General features: G+C 43.6%; 1 protein-coding gene across 1 annotated transcript; it reads left to right on the top strand.

Moving 5' to 3' along the window:
* Nucleotides 1–5,562: 5,562 nt before the first annotated feature.
* On the top strand, nucleotides 5,563–11,335 carry KCNK9 (potassium channel, subfamily K, member 9). The gene is made up of 2 exons (XM_010013659.1): nucleotides 5,563–5,644; nucleotides 10,494–11,335. Exons 1-2 carry the CDS (start codon nucleotides 5,563–5,565, stop codon nucleotides 11,333–11,335), a joined length of 924 nt encoding a protein of 307 aa, XP_010011961.1.
* Nucleotides 11,336–13,142: the final 1,807 nt, after the last annotated feature.

The following is a 13,142-nucleotide window of genomic DNA, read 5'->3' as shown; positions in this document are numbered from 1 at the left end:
CCCAGCTCACTCGCTTGCCTAAGTGTCAGCCTGCATCTCTTGCAGGATGTGCTGCTTTACACCAGACCGACTCTGACAGCATTTGCTGTCATACTGATCTGCAAACAGAGCTCTGTAAAGTGCAGTGCATAATGGCATCACAGGTTCAGAGGATGTGGTTACTACATCAATAATGATTCAAGCCACTCTGCCAGGTTAGATATAAGGAAGAAGCTCTTCCCTGTGAGGGTGCTGAGGCACTGGCACAGGGTGCTCAGAGAAGCTGTGGCTGCCCCATCCCTGGCAGTGTTCAAGGAAGTCGGCTTGGAGCGACCTGCCCTATTGGAAGGTGTCCCTGCCCATGGCAGGGGATTGGAACTGGATGATCTTTAAGATTCCTTCCAACCCAAACTGTTCTGTGATTCTGTGATTCATTTTTGGCCTCTTGTTAAAATATGAATCCCTATCCTTGTTCCTGATGTATTTATCCCAGATCCCCCAGAGTGCTGTTTGGATCATCCTGCCAGCTCTGCAAATGGTGATTCCTTCATCTTCCATTGAAAGGTTGCAAATCATTGCCAATAAACTGGGAGCAACCAAAATCAGTTACAGAATGCTATAAAAATTTCCCAAGAAGGCCATTTATGGCCATTTATAGAGGGGATTGGGGAAAAATAATGCTTAGTGCAATCACATACCAGTGGTAGAAGGAGCCTTTGGGATGTAATGAATGGCCGCATCAGGAAAAGTTTGCTATACAGTGAGGACATAATGTTATAGTGATGACCATTCAGACCTATTCAGACCTATGTACCCAAAGAGGATATTCAGCAGTCCAGAGAACTGATAACTACTAGCATAGTCCTGCATCTATAAGGACTGTGCCAAACTCTAGCAAAGACCCTGAAAGTTTCTTAAGAGCAAGAGGGATTACAGATAAGCACAACAGAAATGATCACGTAAGGAGCTGCTTCTGAAGAGACATTTAAAATCTCAATCTAGCTGTATGTTGTAAAACACCTATTGTCTTCCTTGCTACAGGACTTTGCCTCAGACAGCTCTGTTTATAGCTAATGTTGACTAAGGGATAAAGCTGTGACTATCTCCAAGAAGAGTAAAGAAGCGAGTAATGATGGAGAGAAATGGGGTGTGTTGGATTGAGGGCTATAAAAGAACACTGTGATAAAAGGCAGCCCAGAAAAGTGCAGGCTATCTAAAAAACCTTCCTAATAGCTGAATCTGCTAGACAGGGAATAATTTCCTAAGGGAGGGAGAAGAAACCCTGTTATTTCAATCATTTAAACAAAACTGGACAAAGCCCTGGAGAATATATTGTGGGGAACAATCATATGCCAGCCCCCGGGAATGGATAATGCGACCTGATAAGTCTTTTCCTAGTGGTTGCTACGATCCTCTTCAGATTGAGAACTTGTTCTGGGCATGATTTGTCTTGGGACTAGATGTGATGTGAGCCTTAGGTCAGTCCTCTGACGTTTTGGAGAACAAAATGGAGAGGATAAAGGGGATAGAGAAGAAAGGCATGCAGGGGCAGTCAGAAATAGATAGCATGGGAAAATGTTGATTTGGAAGTGCTACAGGGCTTTGCACAGTCAGGTATCTCAGTGCCCAAGAGATATAAAACATGCAAAGGCTCACAGTGCTGAACTAGTAGTGTGCAGGCTCCAGAAAACCTGAAAGCTCCCAAGGCCACAGAATCATTAGGGTAGGAAGGGACCTCTGGAGATCACCCAGTCCAACCCCCTGCCAAGGCACGGCCACCCAGAGCAGGTTACACAGGAACATGTCCATGGTGGGATTTGAATGTCTCCAGAGAGGGAGACTCCACTACACACCTGGGCAGCCTGTGCCAGTGCTCTGCTACCCTCAGTGTAAAGAAGTTATTACTTATGTTGAGGTGAAACTTCTTGTGGTTTAGTTTATGGCCATTGCTTCTCATCCTGTCACTGAAAAGAGTCTGGCACCATCCTCCTGGCACCTGCCTTTGGGATATTGATCTGCATTGATGGGACTTCCTCTAGTCTTCTCTCTAGACTAAACAGGCCCAGGTCCCACAATCTCTCCTGGTAAGGGAGATGCTCCAGACTCCTAGTATGAAGATGTAGGAACCCAAGGAGTCATAGTCAACCTGCTCATCTTTAGGCTTTGGAGGTTTGTTTTTCTCACTGTTTCAGGAATCCAGCTTATTAGCTGATCTGCCTTGCTGCGTCCCTGTGTTGCACACATGCTCCCCTGGTGATGTGCCTACCTGCCAATTTGTACAGCTGTTGATGTCTTCAGAAAGGTGGCCAGGTTCAGCTGCAGTCCAGGAATCCATCAACTAGTGCCCAGCTGGAAACCCAGAACAGAGCTGCCATTGCTTTTGAGAGGAGTTGGGAAATGGCATACCAGAAACATGGCCCAAATCACTGCTGTTTTCAGTGCTAGTCTCTTCACAGAGCTGGAGAGGAACCTCTTCCCTCTTCCCAGCCTCTTTTCTGCAGCAGAGACAGTTGCAGAGATGAGTAGACATAATGTTGTCATGTCAACAAAATTAACTGGCAAGTGTTGGCATCTTTGGTTTCCTGGGGAGGTGGTACACAAGGTGGCAATTACCTCAGATGCTCTGTCATCTTACTCAGAAGAATTGCCAGTGATCACAGGCATCTCTCATCTAAGCAGTAAAAGTAGAGGCTGGCTAAGTTCAACAAGAGGAGATTTGAGATAATCGGGTCTTCTGTGCCATATAGATGAGCAGGAAGATTGTCAGTGGTTTCATGTGACCATTTGAACATTTCCACTTTCCCTCATTTGCTTTTTTAGTAAAGCCCTTTATAGTGTAAATCTTACATAGAAAAAATGAAAAGGTTCATGTGCAAAAGAAAATAAGACAACAAACAGAAATGCAGAACTGAAATATATTGATTCCTGTGAACTCCAAAACATCCCCCAGTTCTCTTGAAGCCTTATCTTCATCCTCATCCTTGCAGGCAGATAGGTATTCCACCACGGGCTGTCTGATAAGGTGATTGAGGCATCCTATTCCTGCAGTCCTATCCCATGCCTCTACATCTCAACCCACCTTGCAAGACCCCAAGCTCCTGTTTCTTTCCTCTAACTGGCCAGTAAAGAGCTGATCGCATTGCGGCTGACTCTGCACTATCTCTGTCTTGATTTTTTTTGGCCCTTTTATGTGTATTCACAGATTGGCCAGATGGCAGGCCCAGCAGAACAGATTAATATCAAGTTTACATTACAGCTTCTTCTAAGTGGTGGAAATTGGTGAGCAGCTTCAAAACTATTGGCAAGGAAAGACAGATGGGCACAGATACAGATATATGTGGCTCATCATTATCAAGAAATGAGAATAGAAATAGAACTAATTAGAAAAGGAAAAGTTTCTTATGGCTTAGTTTTAACTTGTAAACTTATTTCTTCATGCAGTAACCCAATGGGTATCTGAAAGGACCAAATGTTGTGACCAAATCTGTGCTTCCCTGTGAGGCAGAAGCAATGCCTCTCAGAATGGGGGAGCTGTGTCCTGTTGGTGGGCAAGTTCAGGAGGGATACAAGCTTTTTCCAGGGAAGCAGAGAAGCCCCCAGGTCTCTCCAGTGGTGGGGAGGGGGGAAACTGCCTGGGCACACACTTCTGATGGGCACACAACTGAATGAGCAGTACTTCCGAGTACTCTGCCCCAATGAACTGAGTAGATGTGTCCCCTCATCACACAAGGGCAGGCATCCGACGTATAATATGTGATGGCTGCAGAGCAGGAGGGAGTGAGGAAACGTGGCAGAGGGATGGGTAGCACAGAAGCTGGCATCGTGCTGACTCAGCAGTTGTTATCAATCTTACCAGTCGTTTTGGATGAGTCCTTCAGGTCTGCTGCTGGTCTGTCATGCACTCCATTTGCTGACAGTGCCTGGTAAGCTTATGGAGATCATTGTGGTGGGGGTAATTTCCGAGGCTGAGGCACTTGTTTGTCCTGACTTATATATGCATGGATCAGGGCTGGCTTTTTCCTGCAAGAGAGTTAGTGGATCACAGAGAGAAGCCATTTCTTCTCATTTCCTTGCTGCACATTGCCTGTGTGCGTGTGTGTGTCTGCCTATCAGATCAGAGCTGCTTTTGAAGCTGTTTGCCCTGAACATCTCAAAAGTTTGGTTCTAAGATCAACAAGAAAAGATGTCTGTGGTGGGGACACTGAGGTGAGGGGAGCCTGCTGCATCCCTGCTGCCCAGAATAGGAGATCTTCTGCAGGTATTGATGCAATGGAAAGCAGTGAGTGTAATTTCCAAGGTCGCGTGGCCTTACCTCTGCAGTCAGGACATGGAACAGGGATGAACCAGGGTGAGAGGCTGCACTGCCCTTGTTGAGGGCTTTCAGATTTGAGGTTACGCCTGGGGTTGACACATCCTTTTTTCCTCTCACAGGATATGCCTGTCTCCAAGCACGGGATGATGTCATCCCATATTGCTGTGTGTGCCTGTAGAGAGCCCTGTGCCATGCTTTGACCTGATATTAGAGACTGTCTTTTGAGCACGGAAGGGGAGGATGTCTTTGAGGATGGAAGGGAAAGCTGTGGAAAACTAAGGGAGATTGTTCAGTTGGTGTGCTGCAGTGAGATCAACTGATCAGGGAAGGAAAGAAAAGGGGGTCCTGGAGATGTTTGAGGAGAAAGACAGCAGGACGTGGGGAGAGTCAGTGGTGGTAGTGTGCCAGGATGCTGGTGTATTTACATGGCAGCTTTCATCCATGTGACAGCAGCATCCATGATGTGCTCTCCATTTCCTTATAGGAAAATGCCTTTGTCCTGGTAAATGAGTTACTCCCAGTTAGATAGATGAAGTATCTTCTTGATCCATACTGAAACCTCTTTCATCTGTACCTCAAAGGACATGTTTTTTCTCCCTGCTGAAAGCACGAGCAGCAGATCCAGCGGAGACACAGCCTGTTCTTTGTGGCTGTTCCTGTGACGTAGATGGGTCTCTGAAGTGTGTGACATCAGGAAGATGCTTTAGTCTGAATTATGCTTGCCCATCTGAGTACCAGGTGCCGTTATCCCCGTTTCATTATCTCACAGCCAGGGCTGCTGCCAGCATGAGTAAGAATGGTTTGAGTCACAGGGATGGAGTAAGTAGTTCATTTCTTTCCAGAGACTGTTGTCAGAGACAACCAGGCCCAAATGTCCGTCATGGGGATGAATGGTGTGTAGATGAATGAAGGGAGAAACTTCCTCCTGAGAGAAATAAAGCATCCCTCATGAATAACTCAGTGTTGCTTCAAGATTCAAGACATCTAAAACCTGTTGTACATTGAACGTGAATATGAATGGGGCTTAGCCACAATGCAGCTACGCATTAGCTTGAATGCCACCTATAAATAACTTACCACTGCCACATTTCTTTTTTATGTTTTAACACTGATCATGTATTTGGCCTGGTACCAGTGCACATCTGAGGCAAACCTCTCGCAGTCTATGACAGAGGCTGGTGTAGAAAAACACCCTTTGCTTTGCACCATGTAGGCTCCATCTGTGTTACTAAGTAGAGCATGGCCTGTGTTTTGAAGACATTGCATGGAGAATGCCAGTAACAGCTAAACACACGTACTGCCCCAGAGTGGTGCTTAGCTGCAGTGGTCCCTGGCCAGTGTTAACCTCCATGGGTGGACTTTGCCTGGGTCAGTGCTTGTTGGTCCAGGGTGAACTGTGCTAATGATGTAAGAATGTGGACAATCATGAGTTGGTGGTGGAATCCATCCCTTGTTCCAGTGTAGTTTGCTAGAGCCGTGCACTGTTGGAGTTGGTTCCATGTAGATGTAATACAGTGAAAGGATTTTTTCCCATAATGTTTTATTTTTTATTATGGATTTACTTATTTGGGGCAATCTGTGTCATTGCAATGCCATGGAAGTGTTTATTGAGACCCTTTTTTCCCCAGAAGCAAAGTGTTATTCAAGAGAACTTGTTGGAGGACAAGTCAGAAGTTATGGGTCTGTCTGTACCCTTCAGCTGAGCATGGTGCAAAGATCACTGATGGAGATCTAAGCAAGCTGGTCTGTCCACATGATGCTATACATTGCCAGACATACTTGCTTAGGGCCTGAATGCAGACACTGCATTTTTGTTAATAAAATGTCTATAAAATCATGAGTGGCACAAAGAAGGGGACTAGGGAATGATTCATGTTCACTGTGTTCCACTGCATGCTAAGGTTGTGGCCTGGTACCCCAGCACAATGTCCTTTTAGAAGTGAGAGAAGGATATTTGGATTGTCCTCCTGAATGGATCTCACATAGACTCTATAATGAGTTTCCCTCTATGTTGCATCTGAAAGAAACCATGGAAAAATAAGCTTTGAAGGAGGCTGAGTAGGTTTTCTCCAGACTTTTGTAGCTACACTCAGGCAAACAGGAAAATAGTATTATAGAATCATAGAATAGTTAGGGTTGGAAAGGACCTTAAGATCATCTAGTTCCAACCCCCCTGCCATGAGCAGGGACACCACACACTAAACTATGTCGCCCAAGGCTCTGTCCAGCCTGGCCCTGAACACCTCCGGTGTTGAAGCATTCACAACTTCCTTGGGCAACCTATTCCAGTGCCTCACCACCCTCACTGTGAAGAACTTCTTCCTTAGATTCTCTTTCTTTCTAGAATTACATATAGATGCATGTGGTCTTTGAAAGTTTTCCACCTGAGAATGGACAAGGTTTGGAAAAATCAAGGGCAGGGAAGACCTTAACAGGGTACTCATTCAATGTGAGAGCCCTTACAGTCTGACCCTTTGCCTCCACCTTCCTGTAGTTCTGCTTGATATCTGTAGCCCAGCCCTTCTGTGGCTGGGAGGAGATGGCTTTTGTGGTGCATTGGTGCTCTGCAGTCCAGAACTAGAGTAACAATCCGAGACATGGCATTTCTCCATGCTGAACCATGCTTGGTGGCAACCCAGATGAGATCTGTCTTGAAAGCCTAAGCAGCTGGAGGGTATTATAAAAGAGAGAGTACTAATGACACCACTTCCAATCAAGGTGAAAGTTATTTAGGTTGTCCTCAATCAATCAGATTATGTCTCATTAAATATCAGAGAAACCCATCTGCTGTGGTCATATTACTGTATTGTGGGACTTAGCAAATCGGTTAGTAAAGTAGAGTAGTATAGGTAGTATTTACCTAGATGTGGTACAATGTGAAGCTCTATCTATACTTTTCTCATTGTTATCTCAGCTGCATGGCTTCTTAGGGGATGCATTTGCTATACCTAATTTTATGGTCCTCTCATCCTTCTTCTTCACCATTGAAGAGTGAGAAATACCAATGTCATGCTTAACCTTTCTACTTTTCTTTGAGCCTTGTGTTTCTTATGTGAACCATGTGTTTCTTATGGTTCACATGGAGTCATCTCTTTATATTCTGGTAAAGGGCAGAGACATTCATGTAAAGGAAGCTAGGCTGAATTTTGCTAGCTGAAATCTGCTACCAGGTGGCTTCTGCTTCTGCCTTTACTTGACACAGGTAAAACCCAACTACTTGGAGACTGATCCTGTGCACTGTGGAGGGCTATTTCCTGGCATTAATGATCCTGGGTGCCCCTCTTCCTATGGCAATGACTGGCATCCTCATGTTTCCTAGAGGCAGTCTTTGATGTTAAGAAGACAGTACTTTGTTTTAAATTTGAGATTTACTGCATTTCAGAGAATGTGCACTGTTGGAGTTTGCTTTTCATGCATTGCTGTGTATTGCTGGATAGATTCTGTAATGCTAAAGTAATGGAGGTTTAAGTCTTTCTATAGTGTATTTTAAAGCCCCTCATTGCAGAGTGTTGAAGGAAATGGCTAAGGTGTCTATTCCTTAAAGCCATATTGTACTGGAGAAATATATGACTGATAGCCTATACATGAATCTATTTGCAAAGTCTTATTCCAGCATCATGAATAAAGTCCTTCCTTTAACCCAGCTTCGTGGTGAAAATATGGTAAAATGCATTTGTCTGATAACGTGGAAAGTGAGTATGGCATGGGACAGGCTAGAAATCAGAACTCTGGATATTCTATCTACTTCTGTGAATTATAGCCTGCTGGTGCCTGTGCTTTCCTGTCTGTGAAGCAGCGAATTGGGTATATTCCTGTCTTATGGGAGAGCTGTAAGTCCCAAGTTAATTGCAAAGTCTGCAAAAAATTTTAGAAATGCAATTGTGAGATGTTGTGTGAGCATTAATGTTTTATAATCTCCCTAAACTGCCTCTGTGGATATATTTAGTGACAGGGATAGAGCGATACAGAAAAAGGTCTTTTTTCACCCCAACCATATTCTTTAGAACCCAAAGTGAAAGTTGTTTCCACCAACTGCCATCCCTGCAACCATCTGGAAAATCACATTTTCTGAAGCTTCCCTTCTCTTTATCAGCTGTAACTAAAGCTGTAAAATGGGAAGATGTCCCTGGTTTAATTAACACCCCTGTAGTTCAAAAGCTGATCTTAGTAATGAGAGGCAATTATAGCCTTTATTGAGGGACAGTCAGGTGGAACAAACCCTACATCAATCTATTCAAGACACTTCACTTTCCAGGTAATTTGGAAACTGCTTTTTATGATGAACAGGCTACCTGGCCTGCTACAACAGGTGAATCTCTTTGTTTTGTAACCTAAAAAGAACTTTCTATTTTGAGTTATGTGTGTCTTTTGTGCTTTTTACATAGAATAATAGAATCATAGAATAGTTAGGGTTGGAAGGGACCTTAAGATCATCCAGTTCCAACCTCCCTGCCATGGACAGGGGTGCCTCAGATTAGACTATGTCGCCATCCATCTGCCAACAACTAGCAACTGAGCTAAGGAAATACCTGTTGCTTCTTGGAGGGCATTATTGCTCATTTTCTCATTTTATTTTCCTTTTCCACTGTTGCTTTTCATTCTGAAGGTTGCATGGTGTCCACGTTTTTTCTGCTAACAAAACTGCAGACTCTGTACTGTATCCACATACTGAGGGCTATGCAAAGTTCTGGTTTCTGCACCTCAGAAATGGTGTGATAGAGATAAAGAAGGTCCAGAGAAGGACATTGAAACAATCAAGGGAATTCTGTTATATGAACTAAAAAGCCTGTGGCTCCAGTTCAGACAGGAGAAAAGTGAGAGCAGAGATAAAGCTGAGTTTAACTGAAGGTAGATGTAGAACTTTGATACTAGAGCTAAGGAGCACTAGCTGAAACAAGGGCATTGCTCTAAATTATGAAGTACCTTTTAATACAGCAGGTAGTGAACTTCTGTAATCTCTTGCCACAGGAGACTGAGGAGGTGGGCAGTGTCAAAAGCTTCATTGGAAGGATTAGACAAACTCAGAGCAGCAGGTCCATGACATGAGTCTAAAGGTGAGGGGCAGGACTGAGGCAGTACAAGGGGAAGGGAATGGCCCTGCCTCAGTAGTATCTAAGGTGCTGTCTGGTCTCCAGCCTCTGATTTGTAAGAGTGTGAGTCTTCTGTATGCCCTGTTTTTCATCTGCCAGCCCTCTATGAATATCCTAATATCTCAGAGGTCTCAAATGCTAGTAGATGCTGCTTTCTGCAAAGCTAATTTTAACCCTCTTTGTCTATAATGCAGGTAGTCACTGAAGTGGAGCTTTACTCATGATAAAGATTTGGCTGTTTGCATATAGTTGTCTACCTGGGCAGTAGGTGTCTAAATTTTTCTGCAGCTAACAGATGTCTAGGCAATCTGATGGGGACCTGATGAATACAGTCAATGGAACAGTCAGTAGTGTCATTTCATCTTGCTGTAAGGTAAACTTGGGATGGTCAGTAAAATAACTCACTACTGCCTGTCTTTATTAAATCTTTGTTGACTGTAATGGGAGCTTGGATACCAGGCACAAACATAGATGCAAAAGTTTAGATACATTAATCTTGAACTGAGTTCTGTCCCAAGCTTTCTATTATAATGACTGTAGAGAAATAGGTGTCTCCTTAGAACAACTCATTGACCTCTGTGTAGACGAGAGGAGCTGCAGTTGTGAAGTGTGTATTTCTATTCACTGACTTCAAGGAGAATCTGGATGGTGTTACCTGCGTGGTCAATGTACACCATGGACAGGTGGTGTACATTTGGTACTGTCAAGGTACAAGGAGACTTTGGTACTGTCAGTCAGATTCTCAGCTGTAAGAACATTGTGGAAAAGTCCATCTATTTCCAAAGTTTCCACTATTGCATGTGTTACAGGATGGACATGAAATGTCTTTAGTGAATGAATGCAATACAGTCTTTTTTAGGAGCCTGCAGTTATTTGAAGTAGGATGGCTTGTCCATTCTTTCATCTTTCCCACTCCTCTGTGTACAACTTTGTTGCTCTGTGTCTTACTTGCTTTGGATACAGGATGTGGGCAAGGAGATAGGAAGATTGTGTGACTGCAGTGGTCCTGTAGCTTTGGATCTGGCTGTGGCACAAGACACACTGCAATTCATGTGGCTTGCACAAAGTGGGAATTGTGGCCATCATTGACTGTCCTGTTTTTTCATTCCCAGGTTATGGACATGCTGCCCCAGGGACGGACGCGGGGAAGGCCTTTTGCATGTTCTACGCAGTCCTGGGGATCCCACTGACACTCGTCATGTTCCAGAGCTTGGGCGAGCGCATGAACACCTTTGTCAAGTACCTCTTGAAACGCATCAAAAAGTGCTGTGGGATGAGGAGCACCGAGGTCTCCATGGAAAACATGGTCACTGTGGGTTTCTTCTCCTGCATGGGAACACTCTGCATTGGAGCAGCAGCTTTTTCCCAGTATGAGGAGTGGAGCTTTTTCCATGCTTACTATTACTGCTTTATAACATTGACTACGATAGGGTTTGGAGACTATGTGGCCCTGCAGACCAAAGGGGCCCTTCAAAAGAAGCCTCTCTATGTGGCTTTTAGCTTTATGTACATTTTAGTGGGGTTGACAGTCATTGGGGCATTTCTAAATCTGGTTGTTCTCAGGTTCTTGACCATGAACAGCGAGGACGAGAGGCGGGATGCTGAGGAACGGGCATCCCTGGCAGGGAACCGCAACAGCATGATTATCCACATCCAAGAGGACTCCCAGCATGGTCGGCCACGGTACAAGGCCGAAGTAACAGACCTTCAGTCAGTTTGTTCCTGCATGTGTTACAGGTCCCATGAGTACACCAGCCGGGTGGTGTCCCACCAAAATTCGTTCAGCTCAAAGCTGAACCCCCAGTACTTTCACTCCATCTCTTACAAGATAGAGGAGATCTCGCCAAGCACATTAAAAAACAGCCTTTTCCCATCTCCTGTCAGCTCCATCTCACCTGGGTTGCACAGCTTTACAGATAACCACAGGCTGATGAAAAGGCGAAAGTCCATTTAAAGGAATTTGTCTTCTTTGCTTTCCTCGTTTCCCCTCAGTTCTTCTCCATTGTTTTGGGGTTTTTTGTTCCTTGAGTGAGACGGAGTGAGGCCAAAGGGAGTAGAGAAAGCCAGTCCTCCTCTGAGACTCAGCTCTTGAGCATGAAGCATGGATTATTACCGTTCCAGCAAAGTATGCCTTACATTACCCCCTCGGTGGATGTCAGAGGATTCAAGGTGACGTGAAGTGGGTACCAAATCCAAAGTTGCACACACAGCTGGGAGCCTTCATGTGCCATTGGCACTCCTGACCTAATAAACTCTTTTCCTCATGAGCAGGTTGTGTGCTTGCGTGCGTGTTGGGTGTGCGTGTGTGTGCGTGCAATTCCACAACTAGTGCCATGCGACAAAATTCAAAGCATCAGGTATTATTTTGGGGTTTATTTTTTTTTCCCTTGAAGCAATTGTGTTCCAGCCTGCTTCCAACTTTTAGATTGCTTCCAAAAGCAACGGGGAGGGTGGGAAGGGAGCAAATTTGGTTTGTTTCTTTTTTGCCAAGACAAGCATGCACCATAAGCAGTCAATATACCAGGTGTATCATGGTAAATTTTTTAATGCTAGATTTTAGATTGTATTAACATTACTAAAAAAAAAAGGCAGGAAAAGATGGATCATTTTAGCTTGCCAGTTCAAAATTTAAAAAAAATAAAATAAATAAAGCATGCACTTTGTAAAACTGGTATGCATAATAAAAACACAAGAAAAACTAGCAACGGAATTAATAATCAAAAGCAAATAATCCTGTTGATTTAACTAGATTTCCTTTTATCATTTTCAATCGTTCCAACAATTTTTAAGAGAAATTGGGAGAATTGTTGGAATCAAAGAGTGTATTTTGTTATTTTAATTTTATTTATAAAATTATTATTATTATTTTGTGCAGCAATTACCTGCATGAATAGGATTTTTTTTTTTTTTTTGAATGCTTGGATTAGGATGGGTATAAATAGGTGGATGTATATTTTTTCTTATATAATAGTGACAGGGCATTTCCTTGTTTTAAATAAAAAAATAAAGATGATTGTCTCTAAATGCTTTTGATTTGTAAATAATGGAAAGCCTTTGTTGGTCTCAGGAAGAATTCAAGGGACAGTATCTTGTGTTTGGCTCACTGGGAACTTGTGAGATAAGATGTGATACTGCTTTTTTGCTAGGCAGAAAGGCAAAATGCATTTAGCAGTAATGGGCAAAAGCAGTTTTACTCCAGTGTTTGGAGGGTAATGTTGGGAGTGATTGCGTAGAAAAGTTGTAGTGGAAGATGTTGAGACCATGTCATAGAGTTGTTCCTTGGAGATTGTCCATCTCTCAGCTGTTCATCTGGACCAAACAGACTTTACAGACTGAATTAGAGGCCTAATCCAGCTCCCTTTTAAGACAATAGGAATTTGCAATGATTACATGGGATTTAGTGCTTTGGGAGATTTATCTTTGATTTGACAGGGGTAGGGCTGGGAGTTTTCTAAACCTCCACCTTTGTCTCTGATTTAATCCTATCTTTCAAACCGCCTTTCGTGTTAATTTGCCATAAAACCCCATCTTTTTTTGGCACTAATCACCTCCTGCTGATTCTACCATTTTGTGCTCTCAGCGTAAAAGCAATAATCCCTTTTTTTTTCGCTTAAAACTAGATGCTATGTTTTCATACAAGCCCCAGCTCTGAGCTCTGTGTGCTGATGGATCTTGATACCCTTTCAAAGAGGCTTCTGTAAAGAGCATTAATAGGGAGAAGTAGGGAATGTTGTTCCTCCTCTATTCTCTTCTCCCTGGCT

This window comes from Nestor notabilis, unplaced genomic scaffold, assembly GCF_000696875.1.
Source record: "Nestor notabilis isolate BGI_N333 unplaced genomic scaffold, ASM69687v1 scaffold2524, whole genome shotgun sequence".
Lineage (NCBI taxonomy): Eukaryota > Metazoa > Chordata > Aves > Psittaciformes > Psittacidae > Nestor > Nestor notabilis.
Note: the sequence above shows the minus strand (reverse complement) of the source record. Positions and strands in the feature narration are given on the sequence as shown.